At 42.6% G+C, this 18,324-nt stretch overlaps 1 protein-coding gene across 1 annotated transcript in view; it reads left to right on the top strand.

Moving 5' to 3' along the window:
• Positions 1-18,324, top strand: part of LOC104390659 (collagen alpha-1(XXII) chain-like) — a gene marked incomplete at its 5' end in the record, with an annotated part of 96,253 nt that overhangs the window by 16,681 nt on the left and 61,248 nt on the right. Inside the window, one exon of the mRNA XM_009999839.1 lies at positions 7,072-7,125. Within this exon, the coding sequence (XP_009998141.1) occupies positions 7,072-7,125 (54 nt within the window). The remainder of the gene's footprint in view (positions 1-7,071; positions 7,126-18,324) is intronic.

An 18,324-nucleotide genomic window follows, 5' to 3' on the forward strand; every position in this document is an offset into this window, starting at 1 on the left:
AAGATGGGATATGCAGTATTGTATTAATGTCACAGCAGAGAAAGGCATTTACTTGCTTTCTTGTACTTTTCCAGTCTTCAGAATATATCACCCATCACTTTAGCAAATAGCTGTTCTGTGCTTTACTTAGGAGTTGACAAGTTCTGAATTGTCTTGGTTTTAAGGCCTGCTGTGAAGCATAGTTTCTTGAATAAGATTAGTAGAGCACATTAGGTGGGGAAAGGACAGTGATCTGTCAGGATCTGTAACAGGACACAAAATGCTCCTGCTAATGACCTTTTGATTGGAGATGTCATTTGATCCATACTGTCTTTGAATGTTTCCCTAGACTCTGTTGTGTCTAGCTTGTTAGATTTCTTCTCCTAAGGGTCTTTATTAGACACCATTCATCTTAGTTGGATAGATACATTATTTTAATTAAAGTCCATTATTCAATGACTCAGTACCTGAGATGAATCAAAGTCCTGGGCTTGGTGGACCTATGTGGAAAACCTACATGTGGGGGAGAGAACAGATTAGCAGATACTACTGGTTCAGCATTAGTGCAGCTCTTGACAAAGCACAGATACAAATCCAGGCATTGATTGCTGCCTTACATAAATTCAGCTGCAGAAAGCATTTCTCTACACAGGCTTGGAAGTTAAAATGCCAAGAGCAGAAATCTCCTCAAGTTTTTGTTTGAGTTCTAACTGACTGGATGTGAGGTAGGGGCAGGCTCTGGGGACACAGCTGAGAGCTAGAGCAAACCCTCTTCAACACCCCCAAACAAGAAGATTCTCTAGTGGCACAGCCCAGTGGAGAGGACATGGAGGGGACCATGATGCCTCCATTTCATTTGTGTCTGCAGCCTTGGCTTGTTGTAGGACACTCATAACATCTCTTCACCTCTGTGACCCCTGTAAATAGAGGTAGGGATGTAAGGCTGTATGAGTATTTGAGCAAACTGAACAGCCAGGCGTTGGTTTGTCTGTCACTAGCCGTGTTCCCCAGCACACCTGAGGGTGATGACAAGTAGTTGTCTCCCACAAATGTCCCTGTATTGTAAAGTGACTGCATGTGGCATGTTGGATGGCAAAGACAACAAGAGTTGAGCTGTATGAGCACAAGCTCCTCTGCTCTTTGCACATGGACCCCTGGCCCCTTGTATTTAGCACAGACATAGCCTTGTACACCGTGGAAAGGACAGAAAAATCAGGCACAGCTGGAGGCAGATTGGGGACTACTTTTCAGTCTGGTTAGCAGACCCATGCAGAACTGATGAAAATCACTAACCATCTGCTTTGTGGTCCCTCTGTTGTTTTATGTGGGAGGAGTTTCCAGACATGATGATACACCAACTTGTATCTCCTGAAAATTTGGTTCCTGAGGTACTTTATAACTATTCTGCAGCAATATCTTGTAACCTAATGAACATTACAATGCAAAATTGACTCCAAGACCCTCTGAAGTAGCATGCTGCAAAGGAGCTGATTTAAAACAGTTACTGTTTTGTGGTATGATTCAACATCAATTTTGCTTTGTGGTCCTCAACCAAGATGTAAATGAAGTCAGCACATGCACGGAGCCCCTGTCCTGACACAGGGTTGCAGGCACGACCATTTGTTGGAGTTCTTAGAAGTCTGCAGTACTTTATGTAGCTGTAATGCAACTGGCACAAGCTACTAATTGACTAAAGTTGTGTTTGGAACTATTTTAATGGAGGAATTCATGTCTCATAACACAGTCCACTGGGAGTCAAGGAGCCTGAGCTGTGCAATGACAGAGGCTGATGTTAGAAACACGACATAGGAGCCACCTACCCAGTGTGTAGATTTCATAGAAGTTGACATATTGTGCCAAATACCCCAGTGAGCATTTGGCTGACAGGCATAGGGCCATGCATTTGGGAAAGCTTTCTAGGAAAGCAGGATGTATGATATTCTTTTGGCCTGAAGTTGCTGTTCCTGCTTCTGCTGAAAAAAAAACCAAAAATGAGTACATGGGATAGTATGATTGCCAAGAAACAGGACATGTTCTTCATAGAGTCACCCTTTGTGCTATAGTAAAGAAAGTGTCAGTTTAATTTTGGCTGCTGCAAGCTCAGTCCTTCATTTAAATACATTCTTTGTACTTGCATGAAGTTTTTTCCTTCACCCCTGCTTAGACTGCTTATTTCTTGGAGCAGTGGAGAAGTAATCTATTAATGTGTGGCACAGTGTGGCTGAATAACCAGGTGGGGTGAAGAAGCCCTGTCATCAGGGCTTCTGATGGCCCAAGGATTCTTCTGGCCTTGGTATTAATGAAGACCATGTCTATGTTGCCTTTTGAGGGCTTAGTACCAAACCTGCCTTGCTCTCTGCAAGCACTGAGAAGGTTGGATACAGCCCAGCTATACCCAACAGGTCACTTCAAAGCAGTTTAGAGCACCACTGTGTTGCTCTCAGACAAACTTCCCAGAAGTTGTGGACAAGACAGCAGTGTGGTCACAGCTGTTCTTGAAGGCACAAAGGCTGCTGGTGAGTCACAAAAAGTGTGCCCAAAGGCTGGGATTCATTGCTCTGCAGGATGATGGAGTCTAAGGGAGTAGGGGACAGACTAAAGAAGACACTACCAGAGCCTAATTGGTGTTAGAAAAAGAAAGACTCCTGAGCTGACTGAAGAATGTGATAGAGCATCATCCTAACATTTTATTTAGAAAAAGGGAAACCAAATATGTTTGGGAGCAGAGAGTGAAGCCAATGGTGTAGAGATTTGATTGCAAATTTGTCAGAATTTGTCTCTCTCCTGCAGCCCATTCTCAGAAGCTCCAAGTTTCCAATGTAGTTATAATAATACACACTTCTAGAGGTAGTTCTTTAATGTGGAAAGATAATCAGAGGCCTGCTTACATCCTGGGGAGTGATCCAGTAGTGGCAACACACTAAGAGGAGCATAAGCTGTGAAGACAGATCATCTTTCAGGCATTTAAAAAGACTTCTTGGTGAGTCTGCTTTAGTTGCAGGTCCTGAAGTGCTTTACGGGCACAGAAGAAAAATGCACAGTCTCTGCTAAATCTACTGAACTGCTCATCTGACAATTCACATCCAACCCTAGATCCTGTCTGGGGCAAGAGGTAACAATTCCAACCTCAAACAGGCCTCTGGTTATGTTCCTCTTATTAGCCAGCTGCTTCCAGGTGCCTGGCACCTGATGTCTTTTTTTTGACAGTGATATTCTCATATCAAGAGCACCCAGTAGGAAGAAAGAAGCTTCGCTGTTATCATCTGTGCCGTAAGACCTTTCAGTGATAGACAATAATGTCTCTCAGATTTTACTAAAACTGCCTGAAAAAGAGGTAGCACTCTTGAGAGTCTGGTTTCATTTTAGGTTGGTTTGGTGGTTTTTCCCTCTGCTTGTCCTCCTCTGTCTTCTGTGAAATCAAAAAGAATTGAAGTGCTTCGATTCAGCTTCTTGAGTTTCTTGACACCTGATCTATTAAATATTTGCTGGAAAGAAAACTTTTATTTTTTGGTTGATAGAGACAAAAGGTGCAGATGCATGACATTCACCTGGAAAACATGCAGATCTTTGGGTAATCTAATCCAGCCTGAACACAGGGTTCTTCTGAAGTGTGCTCCAAATAACTTGGAGTTCAAGAATTTGCCTCCTTTTGAAATAATGCAAGTTCATTCAAGTGACTGAAATTTCAGAAGGAAACCAGAAGAAAACACCTATTTATTCTGTAGCAGCACTTTCTACATAGCCACCAGGTAACAGCTACTACTTAGGCTCTTTTTCAGTTTGAGGTGCTGTACTGCAGCCTAGTTTTCTAAATTTACTTTGTTAGAATCTTTCCATGCTCAATGAACACTCAGTGCAAAACAAAACTAAAATAAAATACAGGAGTCTCATAGAATAGTAGCAATAGCTTTATGGGGGAAAATATAATGGAAAATATATTTTTAAAATAATTACTGTTAATGTATGTCTTTCTCCAGGCTTAAGACTCCAATGTCCATGAGTCAGGCAGATAATAATTCCTCTTTTTTTTTCACGTTACATCATGCACAAAATAAATGATGCAAAGCACAGGATGAGGGTGAATCGACTGTAGAAACAGAGATAACTTAGAAAATTTTTGCTTCAAGACCTTTTTTATTTGTGAGGTAATTGGGAGGTTTTGTGTCATGAACTGTCAGGTTGGAGGCAGGAGGAATGGATGCAGCTCCAGGAGTGAGTTACTGCATCTTTAATTCACCTGTCATGTTTATCAGGTTTCCACTTGTGTCCATATCCCCTGAATGTTTGTCTCCAAAGTCAGAAGAGCACAAAAAGCATAAGAGATCTTCCTTGGCTCTTTACAACTAGATTACAAGGCTGTGAGTCTCAGGAAGTGCTGCATATTTGTTTTACAGCAGAGCCTAAAGGGGTCCGTTAAAACTGGGAGCTGCTGGGTTCAGGCACAACATCTACCCAGAAGGAACATCTTAAGAACACTTGGCAATACATTAAAGGTTTATCCCTGTCAACTGTAGGGAGGAAGGTAGATTTATCAGATCCCTGCAGAGCTGCTGAGCTCTTTATTCATTTGATGGTGGGACAGAAATATCTTCCCCCTTCTTAATGAGTCTCTCTCCTGTCTAGGTGGGTTGTTGCTTATCATGTTCCTGCCCTGGCCAGTCACTGCTTGATATGGGCAGTCAACACTGTGTGAACTCACTTCTCCATGTGCCAGCTCTCCTTGATTTGAACCACCTTAGACTTGCAGGGTGCAAGGGAAGGAGATAGCTGGTTGGTGTCTCCAGGGGGTGATGTGTGAATAATCCAGCACAGAGATGAGAATAAGTTTGCCCAGCAAACGAGGTAGACTTTTTTTGAAAGAGTCAATTTCAAAACTCAGTTTTTCTCAATGTCAAAAAACCTTTATAGCACTTATTTTTCTTTGTCACAGCAGCCTCATGATCATCCATAAACTGGCCATCCCTGATGGCAGTTACATCTTCAAGCTGTGGAGATGCTCTCACTTCTTAATTTAGTGCATATGGAGACTGTAAAAGGCTGATACCTTCAGGGAGTTCAAACATTGACTAACACTGCTGGATTTCTTCTGGTCTCTCTAGTAAGACAGAGGTAAAAGGGCAGGAGTAATCCTAGCATCCCATCTATCTTACAGAAAAAATAGTTGGCGTTTGTGCTAGCAGTCATACTCATTCACCCAATTAAGGGTGTTTCCTACCAAAACCACCACTGGGGCCAAACCTCAGTGAAAATCATGCTATGATAATATATGGCCATTCTGGCTTAAGACAGCAAGGTAAGGAGAAGTCCTTGGCTATTATACCTTTCAGAATTTCCCTCTAGCAGAGTGGGACCAACATATTCCCTTATTTGCTGTCCTCTGTATGGCAGAAATCTTCCCAATGGGCAGTTGTGTTTGTATATAGTTGTGGGTCCTTGAAATGTTCAGATGACCTTGCCTGCCCTTGCCAAATTCAGCAGTGCAGATACAGAAATGTAAGCAAATGAACAAAAAGGACAAGGAACTACTGGAGAGAGTCCAGCATAGGCCACTAAGATGATGAAGCGACAGGAGCATCTACCATAAGGGGAAAGGCTGAGAGAGCTGGTTCTGTTCAGCTTAGAGAAAAGAAAGTTGAGGGGGGACCTCATTGATGCTTACAGATATCTAAAGGGGATGTCAGGAGGATGGGGTCAGACTCTTCTCAGTGGTGAACAAGGGGCAATGGTCACAAACCAGTGCACAGGAGGTTTAACCTAAATATAAGAAAATACTTCTTTACTCTGAAGGTAACAGATCACTGGAACAAGCTGCCCAGGGAGGTTGTGGAGTCTCCATCCCTGGAAACATTCAAACCCCTCCTGTGTAATCTGCTCTAGGGCATCCTGCTCTGGCAGGGGGGTTGGACTAAAGGGTCTCCAGAGGTCCCTTCCAACCCCAACCACTCTGTGATTCTGTGAAAAAGAGGGAAGAAAAAGGGGACTGATGTTGTAGATTAAATCCAGAGTGAAACTGTAATTGTCAGTGAGGTAACTATATCCGTTTCCAATAAAACACACTTTTTAAACTGTGCTATTCTAATTGCTGATGAAGGCAAATAACATGTATTTCATCTTGTCAAAAGGAACACATTCTTACATACTTAGCTGATTCTTACTATAAGGAAAAGAGCATAATTGCTGGGTTTCTCTGTCATATTATTTGGAGATGTGGCATTTTGCTCTTTTGTTTCTGTGCTTTACAGACAGGCTACAATACTATGGAAGGAATCTATTCTAGTTTGATTCTGGCTAACCTCTGAGTGGCCAAAATGTCCCCTTCATAGTGGAAAATTACACATCTCAGCTTCTGTGTCAATATAATTATATGCTGCTTTAAGGGATTTCTTAGTGATTTGAAAAGCACCAAAGTTTCTTAGCATTATACTCAAGGAACGAATAGGCTCCTTTAACATGGGCTAGTGTGCATGGCCATCATTGTGGAAACAGAACAACCCATGTATACTCACCACAGGAGGCAAAATATCTCTTGCTCCCTCCTCACAGCTTTTGAGATGGGTTTGGGAAGAAGGTGACACTGCTATATCCTTCCTCATGTTCCCCAAGTAATATTTTTCAGATGGGACCAAGTTTTCTAAATGAAGCAAGTTCAGCAAACTGAAACCAGATAAAGCCCTTAAGCTATAAAGCTGCTAAAGCCACATCCTAGGGATCTCCGAAAGAAGCTCTGTGTGTAGTACATGCATCTCTTCACTTGCAAGGTTACCGGTCTACACTTGGTACCTCCCTTGGCTGCATCTCAGCACTGTGACTTCTCTGACCCCTGTGGGCAGTGCCCAGGTGGGACTGCAGAGTGCAAGAGACACCAAGATGGGCACGAAACCAACCCTCCTCTTCGAGGGCTGATACCACAACCTGGAAGATACAGACCTGTGGAAGACAACTGGAGTTTCACATCCAAATGGCATCCGCTGCCTTTGTTTCTAGCTTTTGTGTTCCCACAGTGATTTACCAGTTTTGGGTTGAAAGACTTTGGGAAGTCAGCAGCAATCTTTGCCCTGATGTCTAATATTTGCTTCTCTGTTGAACACACAGGGTAAAAAGGGAGAGCCAGGATTCCCAGGAATCAATGGTCTGATCGGCCCTCAGGTAAGTCATGATTTCTTCTTTTTTATATAATATGTGGAAAAACGTATTTTTTGGCAATAAATGAAACAGGGAGTGGAACATCTCCCTTATGATGAAAGTCTGAGGAGGCTGAGTCTCTTGAGCTTAGAGAAGAGGAGACTGAGGGCAACCTCATCAATGTTTACAAATATGTAAAGGTGTCAGGAGGACAGAGCCAGGCTTTGTTCAGTGATGTCCAGTGATAGGACAAGGGGCAATGGGTGCAAACTGGAGCACAGGAGGTTCCACGTAAACATCAGAAAAACCTTCTTTCCTGTGGGAGTGACAGAGCCCTGGGACAGGCTGCCCAGAGAGGTTGTGGAGTCTCCTTCCCTGGAGACATTAAAACCCACCTGGACACGTTCCTGTGTGATGTGCTCTGGGTGACCCAGCTCTGGCAGGGGGGTTGGACTGGGTGATCTTTCAAGGTCCCTTCCAAGCCCTAAGATTCTGTGATTCTGTGATAAGTGACTTGGAGCTGCAATGCAAGAGTGTTATGACCTTCTTCCCTTCTCATCTGCACCATCTCTGAGGTTGTTGATTCTCCATTAAAAGCAAAACTAATTTGTCCTGCTGTGATTGAGAGAAGTCTGCCTGTCTGTCAGCAATTACCTTTACCTTCCACAGTTTTTCAGCATCTTTGAACAGGGGCATAAGGAGATGATTTGTGATTTCCCCATTGCTCATACATAGAGCAGGATCATTCCAGAGGGAAAGCAACAGTTTGTATTTCGCAATATTTAGAACAGTGTGAACTGGAAATTGCAGATCTACCTCCTGTGTTGAGGGTGCAGTGTTGTGAGAAGAAGCAGTTTAACAGCTATTTGCTATTCAGAAAGCACACTTCTTTGAGCACAAGACTTTTCTGGGGAGGGGGTTTTCATCAGAGAAGATAGTGGTAGGACAAGGGGTGATGGTTTTAAAGTGAGAGAGGGGAGATTTAGGTTAGATATTAGGAAGAAATTCTTCACTATAAGGGTGGTGAGGAACTGGAATGGGTTGCCCAGGGAGGTTGTGATGCCCCATCCCTCAAGGTTTTTAAGGCCAGGTTGGACCAGGTTTTGTGCAATCTGATCTAGTGATAGGGATCCCTACTTATTCCAACCTTAATGATTCTATGATTCTTGGGGCTTTGATACTCACATTCCCCCTTGTTCTAGAGAGTCAGGTGTTAGCTTATTGAGGAGAGTAGAGACAGGAGCTTAAAACTACATATTTATTCTCCCCTTCAGGAAGGATGAATAAAGTTAATGACCCCTTGGCTCCCTTTTAAAAAAAGGTTTTCAACATAGTGCCCCATATTGCACCGTCTGTAACTTCACAAGGGCAAAACAGTGTTGTGTGTGTTAAGCATCCTCAGAGAGGATTTGGGTCCCTCGTGGATCAGCCCACATATTATAATATTGACACTTGCTTCTGGCTTTGTTTCTTGCTAACTGGGTGACCAAATGCAACTGACCCAAGCCACTTTATAAGGTCACCTCCTGCAATAAGAAAAATCTCCTCAGGAATCTCCTCAAGCAGGAAAGATGCAACCTCACTTTAAGCTGACCATGCAGGATGAAACTTAGAATATTTTGATGTTTGGATTTTTTAGTTTGCTTTGGTTTGTTGTTTTGCCTTTTTGTTTTGTTTTGTTTTGTTTTCCCTTAAGTAACATTAAAAGGCTCCCCCAACTCTTCTGAACCATCTGCATAGCCCTTGGGAGAGGATTTGCCTTGCTTTTTTGGGGGAAGATTTTTATCCATGCATTGTTTCTGAGATATCTGACACTTCTAATCCAAGAATCTTACAATGGTTTGGGTTGGAAGGGACCTAGAAGATCATTTAGTTCTGACCCCCCCTGCCATGGGCAGAAACACCTCTCACTAGATCAGGTTGCTCAGAGCCCCGTCCAACCTGGCTCACCATCCTCACAGTAAAGAATATCTTCCTAATGTCTAACCTAAACCCTCTTCCAGTTTAAAACCATTACCCCTTGTCCTGTCATTCCATACCCATGTCAAATGTCCCTCCCCAGCTTTCCTGAAGCCCCTTTAGGCACTGGAAGGTGCTCTATGGTCTCCCTGGAGCCTTCTCCAGGCTGAACAACTCAAACTCTCTCAGCCTGTGAAGTCTAAGTCATACTTACTCAGCTCAAGTTCCCTGTAACTTTTAAAATACATATATGCATGTGTTAGCAATTTGATAAACTTGGCTTGAGAAAATTGCTGATATCACATTAAGTAGTTTTACTTTCTGCTCAGGCAAAATAAAGTTAGAAAATGTTATGTTAATTAAAACTGCACATAATGCTGGGCCCATTGAGGGATGCTTAAATTGACTTTTCCTCCAAGCTAGCTATAAGAATGGAAAAAATATTGTCCCCATTTTAGCAGTGGCACCCTGTTCTGGACATATAACTGCAGATTTCCTTCTTTCTTTTTGGAGAAAATGCTTACATTCAGTTTGTGACAAAACTACTTTTCAGCTTAACAGCAGGTTTTGTGACATTAGGGGTTTTTTTTAACACTTTAGCATTTTTTTCAGTCTCAATCAGTCCATGCCCTAAAATACCCAAAATAAAAGTGGTTTCCTGGTGCTGTAGCTACATGGATATTTTTCCAAGCTGTGTATGAGAGGTATGTGTCACTTGTTACTGTTCTGTCTCCATGGCACTGAGGGCCAAATGATTGGAGTTGGCCATACATAAACTAGATTAGGACACTCAAAATAATCTTGTTTCCTCTGCTATTTAAAATTTAAGTGCAGCTTTGTTTTCTTGCCTAACTCTCCCCACTGACAGCTGTGTGGGTAAAAGGAAGGAGTGGATATAAAAGCTGTGGAAGCTATATTGTTGCTGAAAAACAAAGAAAAGACCATGAAATGTTGCCAGTAAATCCTGAACCCCTGTTCTATATACCCAGGGATGTCTTAGGGTAAATTGACCCAACCTCTTCATTCCTGAACCACCTTCAGAGAGATGCTGTAGTTAAGTGTCAAATTCTGAAGCAGCAGCCAGGAGACAACTTCTCAGCCATCCTGGGGATATTTTGTGACAATACTGTAGCCCTAATTTTGCTTCTCTGTTCTTGCATACAGCAACTCAAATTAAATTTTAATCTAAACAGATTTTTTAAATTATTTTTTTGTTCCTTCTTAATCAGCTGTGGTGCAGAACAAGCCTAGTTGCTTGTTTGTCCCATGTTGTCCAGTCAGCACCCCCAAAAATGAGCTTATTTTTCCAGGGACCTCCAAAACTGGTGCATTTTACAATATTGTTAAGCCCTGAAGTAGATACTATGGGGCTTATGTACCCTCTGGTTATGAATGATTTTCCTGCAGCAAGGACACAGACATCTGAACTCATAATGTGTTTATGTTGTTATTATTTATTTGTATTACTTTAGTTTCCAGGAGCCTTCATCATGGGCCAAACTCCTATTGCAGAAGGCTGTTGAAATGCAGACTGAAAAATGACTGTTTCTGTAAAGTGCTTTCAGTTGAAATAGATGGATGGGCATCTCTGCGTGGTGGCACGTGATGTTGGTGTATGTCTATCCCATCATCTGTTGAAGGGAAGAGTCAGAGAAGGGGCTGAAGGCAGTTGATGAGGTGCCTCTGCAAATGGCTTTCTAGGCATGATGGGTATCCTGAGAAGAAAGGAGATCTGCAGCTGAGCAGTGTTTGCTCACTGAGCCACAGAGGCTGTGCTGGCAGGCTCAGCAGAGGCAGGAGCTGATGCCCCAGTGCTGATGAGGGCTCAGACACTCTGAGCTGTGTCACTGAATTACCAGTGCTGGAGTCCAGCTCCAGATCATAGAATCATAGAATGGGTAAGGTCAGAAAGAACCTTAAAGATCATCAGGTTCCAACCTCCCACTAGAGGACACCTCCCACCAGACCAGGCTGCACAAGCCCCATCCAACCTGGCCTTGAACACCTCCAGGGATGGGGCTTCCACAGCCTCCCTGGGCAACCTGATCCAGTGCCTTCCTACCCTCATGGTGAAGAATTTCTTCCTGATGTCTGACCTAAATCTCCTCTCTTTCAGTTTAAAACCATTACCCCTTGTCCTATCACTGCCCTCTCTGGTGAAAAGTCCCTCCCCAGCTTTCCTGTAGCCCCTTCAGGCACTGGAAGGTGCTCTAAGGTCTCCCTGGAGCCTTCTCTTCTCCAGGCTGAACAGCCCAACTCTCTCAGCCTGTCCTCATAGCAGAGCTGCTCCAGCCCTTTTATCACCTTGGTGGCCCTTCTCTGGACCCTCTCCAGCAGCTCCATGTCTTTCCTGTGCTGAGGGCCCCAGAACTGTACACAGTATTCCAGATGGAGTCTCACCAGAACAGAAGAGCAGAATCACCTCCCTGGCCCTGCTGGCCACACTTCTTGGGATGCAGCTCAGGATGCAATTTGCTTTCCAAATGCCAGTGCTTGTTGAGTTACAGGTGGGGATGCAGGTGTCTGATCTCCCATTACAGTTGATGAAGATCCAGATAATACCATCAGTGAATCAGGAGATCCAGATAACACCATCAGTGGAGCCTGAAGCTCTCCTAAAGCAGGTACCTACAGATGGTCCACTGAGCTGCCCTCTAGATTCCCTGAGCCAAGCAGGGACCTGCTGTCCACCTGTGAGAGAGCAAAACAAGTCAAAACTCTTGATGTTTTGAGCAAAAATGTCATACCTCCAATATCTCTGGGCTGTCACTGAGGTTTGCCTTACACCAGATAACCTGGTGGTGTAACAAAGACCTGAGAGCAAGACAGGTACAAGCTGTGCCTTCTGCAGTCGTGGCTGTCAGTGATTTAATTAGTACAGACTTGTCTGTAGGGTGTGAGCTCAAGCCCAGCTTTACTCAAGTAATTCAGGAAATAAATGATATCCTCTGAAATGCATGATGTCTTTAATGCCCTTTGTGTAATGCAAGTTAGTACTGTGACATGTAAGAGAAGGATATGGGTCCCAGCTGCAAAGCTCAGATTGAATTCAAGCTATGCCAGTGCTGCTGGAAATTGGAAGGTACTGCTCAGAGCTATCTTTAATAAGATCTATGCCTTTAACAAAAATAAAAGGAAAAAAAGAAGTCTCCACCAGTGCAGATCACTAGTACTGAAACGAAAGACCATAAGGGAAGGTTTTTTGTTGTTTTTCTCATTTGCTGCACTGACTCAGTAAACCAACTCAAAGCAAACACATAAGGTAATAAATCTTCCTCTCTAGACAAAAGAGATCATGTCCATATCTTACACTAAGTGATGAAATTAAACAAATACTGCCTTTCACTGGGAGCAAAAAGTCCTCCTGGAGAGACTGCTCTGTACAAAGTGAACTTTATTTAGTACTTTTTCAGAGCTGGAGGACAGTTCAGAGGTTTGTTTTTTTTCATTATTAATAAAAAACTTTGTTTTTAAAAATAATGTTGGTACTCCAATTATTTGGAGTTATGCCAGCTGGTGGAATAACTGGAGACTTCATCCATGTATGAATTATGATACTGTCACTGACTAGATATCATGCATCATAGGTAAAATGTTCAGATCTGCTGGTTCTTTAGGTTTTTGGTTTTCAGTGTCATCAGCAATAGCCTTTTTCTATATCCTTGTGTGTTTGTCTTGGTTTGGAAGGCAGGAAGGCAGGCAGGCAGGCAGGAAGAAAGAGAGAAAGAGAGAAAGAGAGAAAGAGAGAAAGAGAGAAAGAGAGAAAGAGAGAAAGAGAGAAAGAGAGAAAGAGAGAAAGAGAGAAAGAGAGAAAGAGAGAAAGAGAGAAAGAGAGAAAGAGAGAAAGAGAGAAAGAGAGAAAGAGAGAAAGAGAGAAAGAGAGAAAGAGAGAAAGAGAGAAAGAGAGAAAGAGAGAAAGAGAGAAAGAGAGAAAGAGAGAAAGAGAGAAAGAGAGAAAGAGAGAAAGAGAGAAAGAGAGAAAGAGAGAAAGAGAGAAAGAGAGAAAGAGAGAAAGAGAGAAAGAGAGAAAGAGAGAAAGAGAGAAAGAGAGAAAGAGAGAAAGAGAGAAAGAGAGAAAGAGAGAAAGAGAGAAAGAGAGAAAGAGAGAAAGAGAGAAAGAGAGAAAGAGAGAAAGAGAGAAAGAGAGAAAGAGAGAAAGAGAGAAAGAGAGAAAGAGAGAAAGAGAGAAAGAGAGAAAGAGAGAAAGAGAGAAAGAGAGAAAGAGAGAAAGAGAGAAAGAGAGAAAGAGAGAAAGAGAGAAAGAGAGAAAGAGAGAAAGAGAGAAAGAGAGAAAGAGAGAAAGAGAGAAAGAGAGAAAGAGAGAAAGAGAGAAAGAGAGAAAGAGAGAAAGAGAGAAAGAGAGAAAGAGAGAAAGAGAGAAAGAGAGAAAGAGAGAAAGAGAGAAAGAGAGAAAGAGAGAAAGAGAGAAAGAGAGAAAGAGAGAAAGAGAGAAAGAGAGAAAGAGAGAAAGAGAGAAAGAGAGAAAGAGAGAAAGAGAGAAAGAGAGAAAGAGAGAAAGAGAGAAAGAGAGAAAGAGAGAAAGAGAGAAAGAGAGAAAGAGAGAAAGAGAGAAAGAGAGAAAGAGAGAAAGAGAGAAAGAGAGAAAGAGAGAAAGAGAGAAAGAGAGAAAGAGAGAAAGAGAGAAAGAGAGAAAGAGAGAAAGAGAGAAAGAGAGAAAGAGAGAAAGAGAGAAAGAGAGAAAGAGAGAAAGAGAGAAAGAGAGAAAGAGAGAAAGAGAGAAAGAGAGAAAGAGAGAAAGAGAGAAAGAGAGAAAGAGAGAAAGAGAGAAAGAGAGAAAGAGAGAAAGAGAGAAAGAGAGAAAGAGAGAAAGAGAGAAAGAGAGAAAGAGAGAAAGAGAGAAAGAGAGAAAGAGAGAAAGAGAGAAAGAGAGAAAGAGAGAAAGAGAGAAAGAGAGAAAGAGAGAAAGAGAGAAAGAGAGAAAGAGAGAAAGAGAGAAAGAGAGAAAGAGAGAAAGAGAGAAAGAGAGAAAGAGAGAAAGAGAGAAAGAGAGAAAGAGAAGAAAGAAAGAAAGAAAGAAAGAAAGAAAGATGGTTCTCTAACACAGAATCACTGAAAATAATGCACAGTAGTTGTGCTGGTGGGTACTGTAGTGCCTGGGGTGAGAAATAAAGAGCAGATTTGAGGACCTGATCCCAGAACCCACTGAGATGCAGCAGAGGAGAAATAGGAAGTCAGAGTAGCAAAAGATACAGGGAGACATGTGGACTGTTCCACAAAACGAGCTGCAACAGCCTCATTTCTGATGGGAAAGAAGAAATAAAGGGGAGACAGCACAAAGCCAACAGGAAGGGTCTGTGGGGTCTTCCTGAGACATGAAATTGCAGGGAGTAATTGGTTTTGAAGTAGAGACAAGCAGAGGCACTGGAGGGGAAAAGGCTGTCAGCACCGTGGTTGTGCGTTTCGCTGGCATTGTGGCAGCAGACAGGATGCTCCTGCATGTCCCAGAGGATCTTCTTGTTCATAAAGCTGGCATGCTGCCTCCAAAGCCCAGGCCACAGTCTGTTTTGACATGGCTTAAGAGATTCTCTAAGCCTTTCTCATAGTGTAAGAGAATCCAGTCATCAGCATGGAATACTATACAAGAAATATATCTGTGCAAGCTTTGACTCCAGAGACAAGTATCTGGAAAAGCCATCAGATTTCCCTTTCCATCTTGGAATGGATATGTTCACCTCCCTCTAAAGCATAGCCATCCCTTCTTTCATGGAAAAGACATTTAGGCCAAGCAGTTTACTGATGGAGTCAGAGGCAAAAGTTTTTGTTCCTTTTCAGAGCTTCCTTAGGGAGCACAGAACCTGAGTCTTAATAGCTCTGCCTTTCCTAGCCTGTCTTTCAGCAAAATAGACACTGGAAGAAGAGACCATCCTTCAGGGGATCCTGGAGAACAGGAACAGCTGTTCCTACAATATGGACAGTGTCAGATTTCTTTCCTGAGAACTGTCCCTACATCCCATTGTCTAAGGAATGGAGATGGATGAAACACAAGTCTGAAAAAATCCACCCCCCCAACATTTTTAAAGAGGTCCCACCTCACAACACACACCCCCCACTACACACTGGTTTTTAGTGAACATTTGAAAATGTGTTTGTTTGCTTTCTCAAAGCAGCAGTTTGAAAATACTCTGATTTAAACATTTTTATAAAAGATCCATGTTTTACATTTGTTTCCAAACAGAATTTGTGTAGGACTGTTTTAGAATAAATTTTTCATCTGTCAGTTTTTGCTTCAGTGTGTAGGTAGCACACATCAGTCTTTATCAGCCAGTAGAAAAACTCTCCATTATTGTTTTCTTCTAAATCAGAGTTTTAAAGTGACAACACTGGGGATTGAATCTGGGACAGGGATTCTCATCTGTGTAATTCATCAAATGATCACTGAAACATGTGATGAGTAAAATCAAGGACTTCAATCTGGATTCAATTACAAAAGGGAAGCAAATAAAACAGATGATGTGAGATTTGGTGTTAAGCATTATAAGCTGTCCTGTGGCTGGTGGTTATTTTTCTTTTTTTAATTGTAAATTAATGCTGTCAGTTTGGTCATTTTAAAATACTCAGAAAGAATAGTCCTTGCTCTGATGTGTACTCAGAAGCTAGGAGAAGGGCTGCAAAAACAAATTGAAATACAAGTGAAACTCATTTGTTCTGGACAGTAGCACTAGGGAGGGCTGTGTAAATGACATGTATGATCTATTTCTGCAACAGTCATGTGATTGAGCTTTTATATTCCTCTGAGCTCCAGTGACTTGCTGTAGCCCAGGCCATAGAAGCAAGAAATCTGGTAGGACAATAAATGTGCTGGTGTGCAGAGTCAGCTGAAGGAGGCTGTCAGCATCCCATGCATCCCCCAGGGATGACTGGTGGTCATTATGAAAAACTGCTCTTTCTACATCCATCTCAGAGAGGCTTTTTTCAGAAGAACTTTCCATTAGGGGGTAAACATTTGTTGGTGCAACATGTAGTGTCTAGCTCTGGAGCCCTCGGCACAGGAAAGACATGGAGCTTTTGGAGCAAGTCCAGAGGAGGTCACAAAGATGATCAGAGGTCTGGAGCAGCTCTGCTATGGAGACAGGCTGAGGGAGTTGGGGCTGCTCAGCCTGGAGAAGAGAGACCCTATTGTGGCCTTTCAGTACTTAAGGGTACCTATAAGAAAGATTGGGATAAACTTTTTAGCAGGACCTGCAGTGATAGGACAAGGGATAATGGTTTTAAACTGTGAGAAGGTAGATTCAGACTAGATATGTGAAGGACATTTTTTACAATGAAGGTGGTGAAACACTGGACCAGGTTGTCCAGAGAGCTGGTAAATGTCCCATCCCTGCAAACATTCAAGGCCAGGTTAGTTGGGTCTTGTAGCAACCTGGTCTAATGTAATGTGTCCCTGCCCATGGCAGGGGGTTGGAACTAGATGGTCTTTAAAGGTCCCTTCAGCCTAAATTATTCTATGATACTATGTTTGCTCTCATGGAGAGCAAGGGAAATGAATTATTAGTGGCAATTTAGGGTAAGGATCAGTATTGTTCAATTTTCAGGCTTATGTTTGCCAAGTTTATTGCAGTCCAGAATATAGGAACTTTAAAAAGATAATTAGGAATTGTCTTGGATAGCGAGAATGTTAAGAGTTAGAAGGAGAAATAGTTGGGATTAGGAGGACATTGGACCTCATGCTTCAAGAATTATGCTGGTTGCTAATAGATGCTTGGGTGAGACTTTGCTTAAGCCACATTGACCCCTGTCTGCACGGTGTGGGATGGCTTGGATCATAGTTGGAGATGCTTGGGCTGAGGCAGAGTCCTGGCTGGCATTTTTAATCTCTTGATAGGGCCATAGAGAAGATGTGTTTGATGGTGGGAGCTGGTTTAGTTATTGGCAAAGGGGGAGAGAACAAAATTAGGCTGTTAGGGAGGAACTAATGGAGTTGCCAAGGAAAGTCTGCACAGATGAATTCTGCACTTTTTTCCCTGCATAGTTCACTCTGAATCAGTTTGTTGTGGTTTTTCTAAAGGTACCTTTGCTTTCTCTGCTAGTACTGTACCCACTCTTCATGGAAGACCCTTCTCTGACCCCATACCTTCTGTGGGACTTCTCACAAGTGCCATCCTTGCAGAGGTGGAGCAGGTCCAAGCAGAACGTCCAGGCCCCTGGTGTCTGAGTTCACTGCATCTAGTTGTGTCTGCAGTGTGGTCTTTTCTCTTGTGCTGGGCTAATTAGGACTGTTAATTTTTTCTTTGAATGACAAAGCCTTTTTCAAGTGATGGATGGCCTTGACCAGATGTCCCCTGATGAGACTAAAGCTCCTTTACTGTAGAATCCTTATGCAAGAGCAGCTGAACCAACATCTCCAGAAGCTGATGCAGGGCTCCCCAGGAAGTATGTCAAGAGCATTGGTGCCTCCCAGGGCACATCTTTCTGGGGATTTAAAAGTTGTGGTCATGTTTGAGTCACTCTACAAATGCTGCTGTTGTTTGTGGGATGACTCCATGTCTGTTCTGAGATGCAACGAAGCAGATCATGGGAACGAAGTGAATCTGCAGGTCCCTTTTTTTTGGTTGCTTTGCCCCATCTATTGGTGAGAGGCTGTGTTCCTTTCTGGCTGAATTTTACTAGAGCATTCTAAGAAGTTGCTTATCTGCTTCCTTCTCTGTCAGACCATACCACCAGCAACTCCTCCTCAGTTTTATACACTGTTTTCTTCTCTTCAGCTTCATTTTTCCTTGCAAGTGAAATGCTGATATTAACCCATGACTGGTAACACCTTACTCACAAAACCTGTGCTTTGTGATGCTGAATAGTAACAAAGGGAAAATGCTGTCTGGCCATTTTCTAGCTTGCATCACTTGCTCAGTTCCGATTCTTTACATACATTTTGTGCAGGGGGAAAGGGAGTCCCTGTTTGCTGTTTGGATTTATCTTTTTTTCGAGTACAAACACAGCAGAACTGCCCCTATGCTGAAAAATTAAAGTAACAAACACCTCTGCAAGTCAGGGAACCTGTGAAGATCTGTCGAGTATGGGAACAAATCCTCAGAAAGCCAAATTTAACCATTTGATCAATAAGCAAAATAAATCCCTCTGTAAATGGGGTGACTGTTGAGAGAACATATTCCCTAAAAGAAACAGCTGTTGCAGGGAAATGCGAAAGAAAGATTTAGGACATTTCCAATGGAATGTGTGCAATGAAGTTTGAGTTTGTGAGGAACTTTTACTATCAACAAGATTAATGTAGAGCACTAAAATGGTGCT

Source organism: Chaetura pelagica, unplaced genomic scaffold (assembly GCF_000747805.2).
Source record: "Chaetura pelagica isolate M959 unplaced genomic scaffold, ChaPel_1.0 scaffold916, whole genome shotgun sequence".
Lineage (NCBI taxonomy): Eukaryota > Metazoa > Chordata > Aves > Apodiformes > Apodidae > Chaetura > Chaetura pelagica.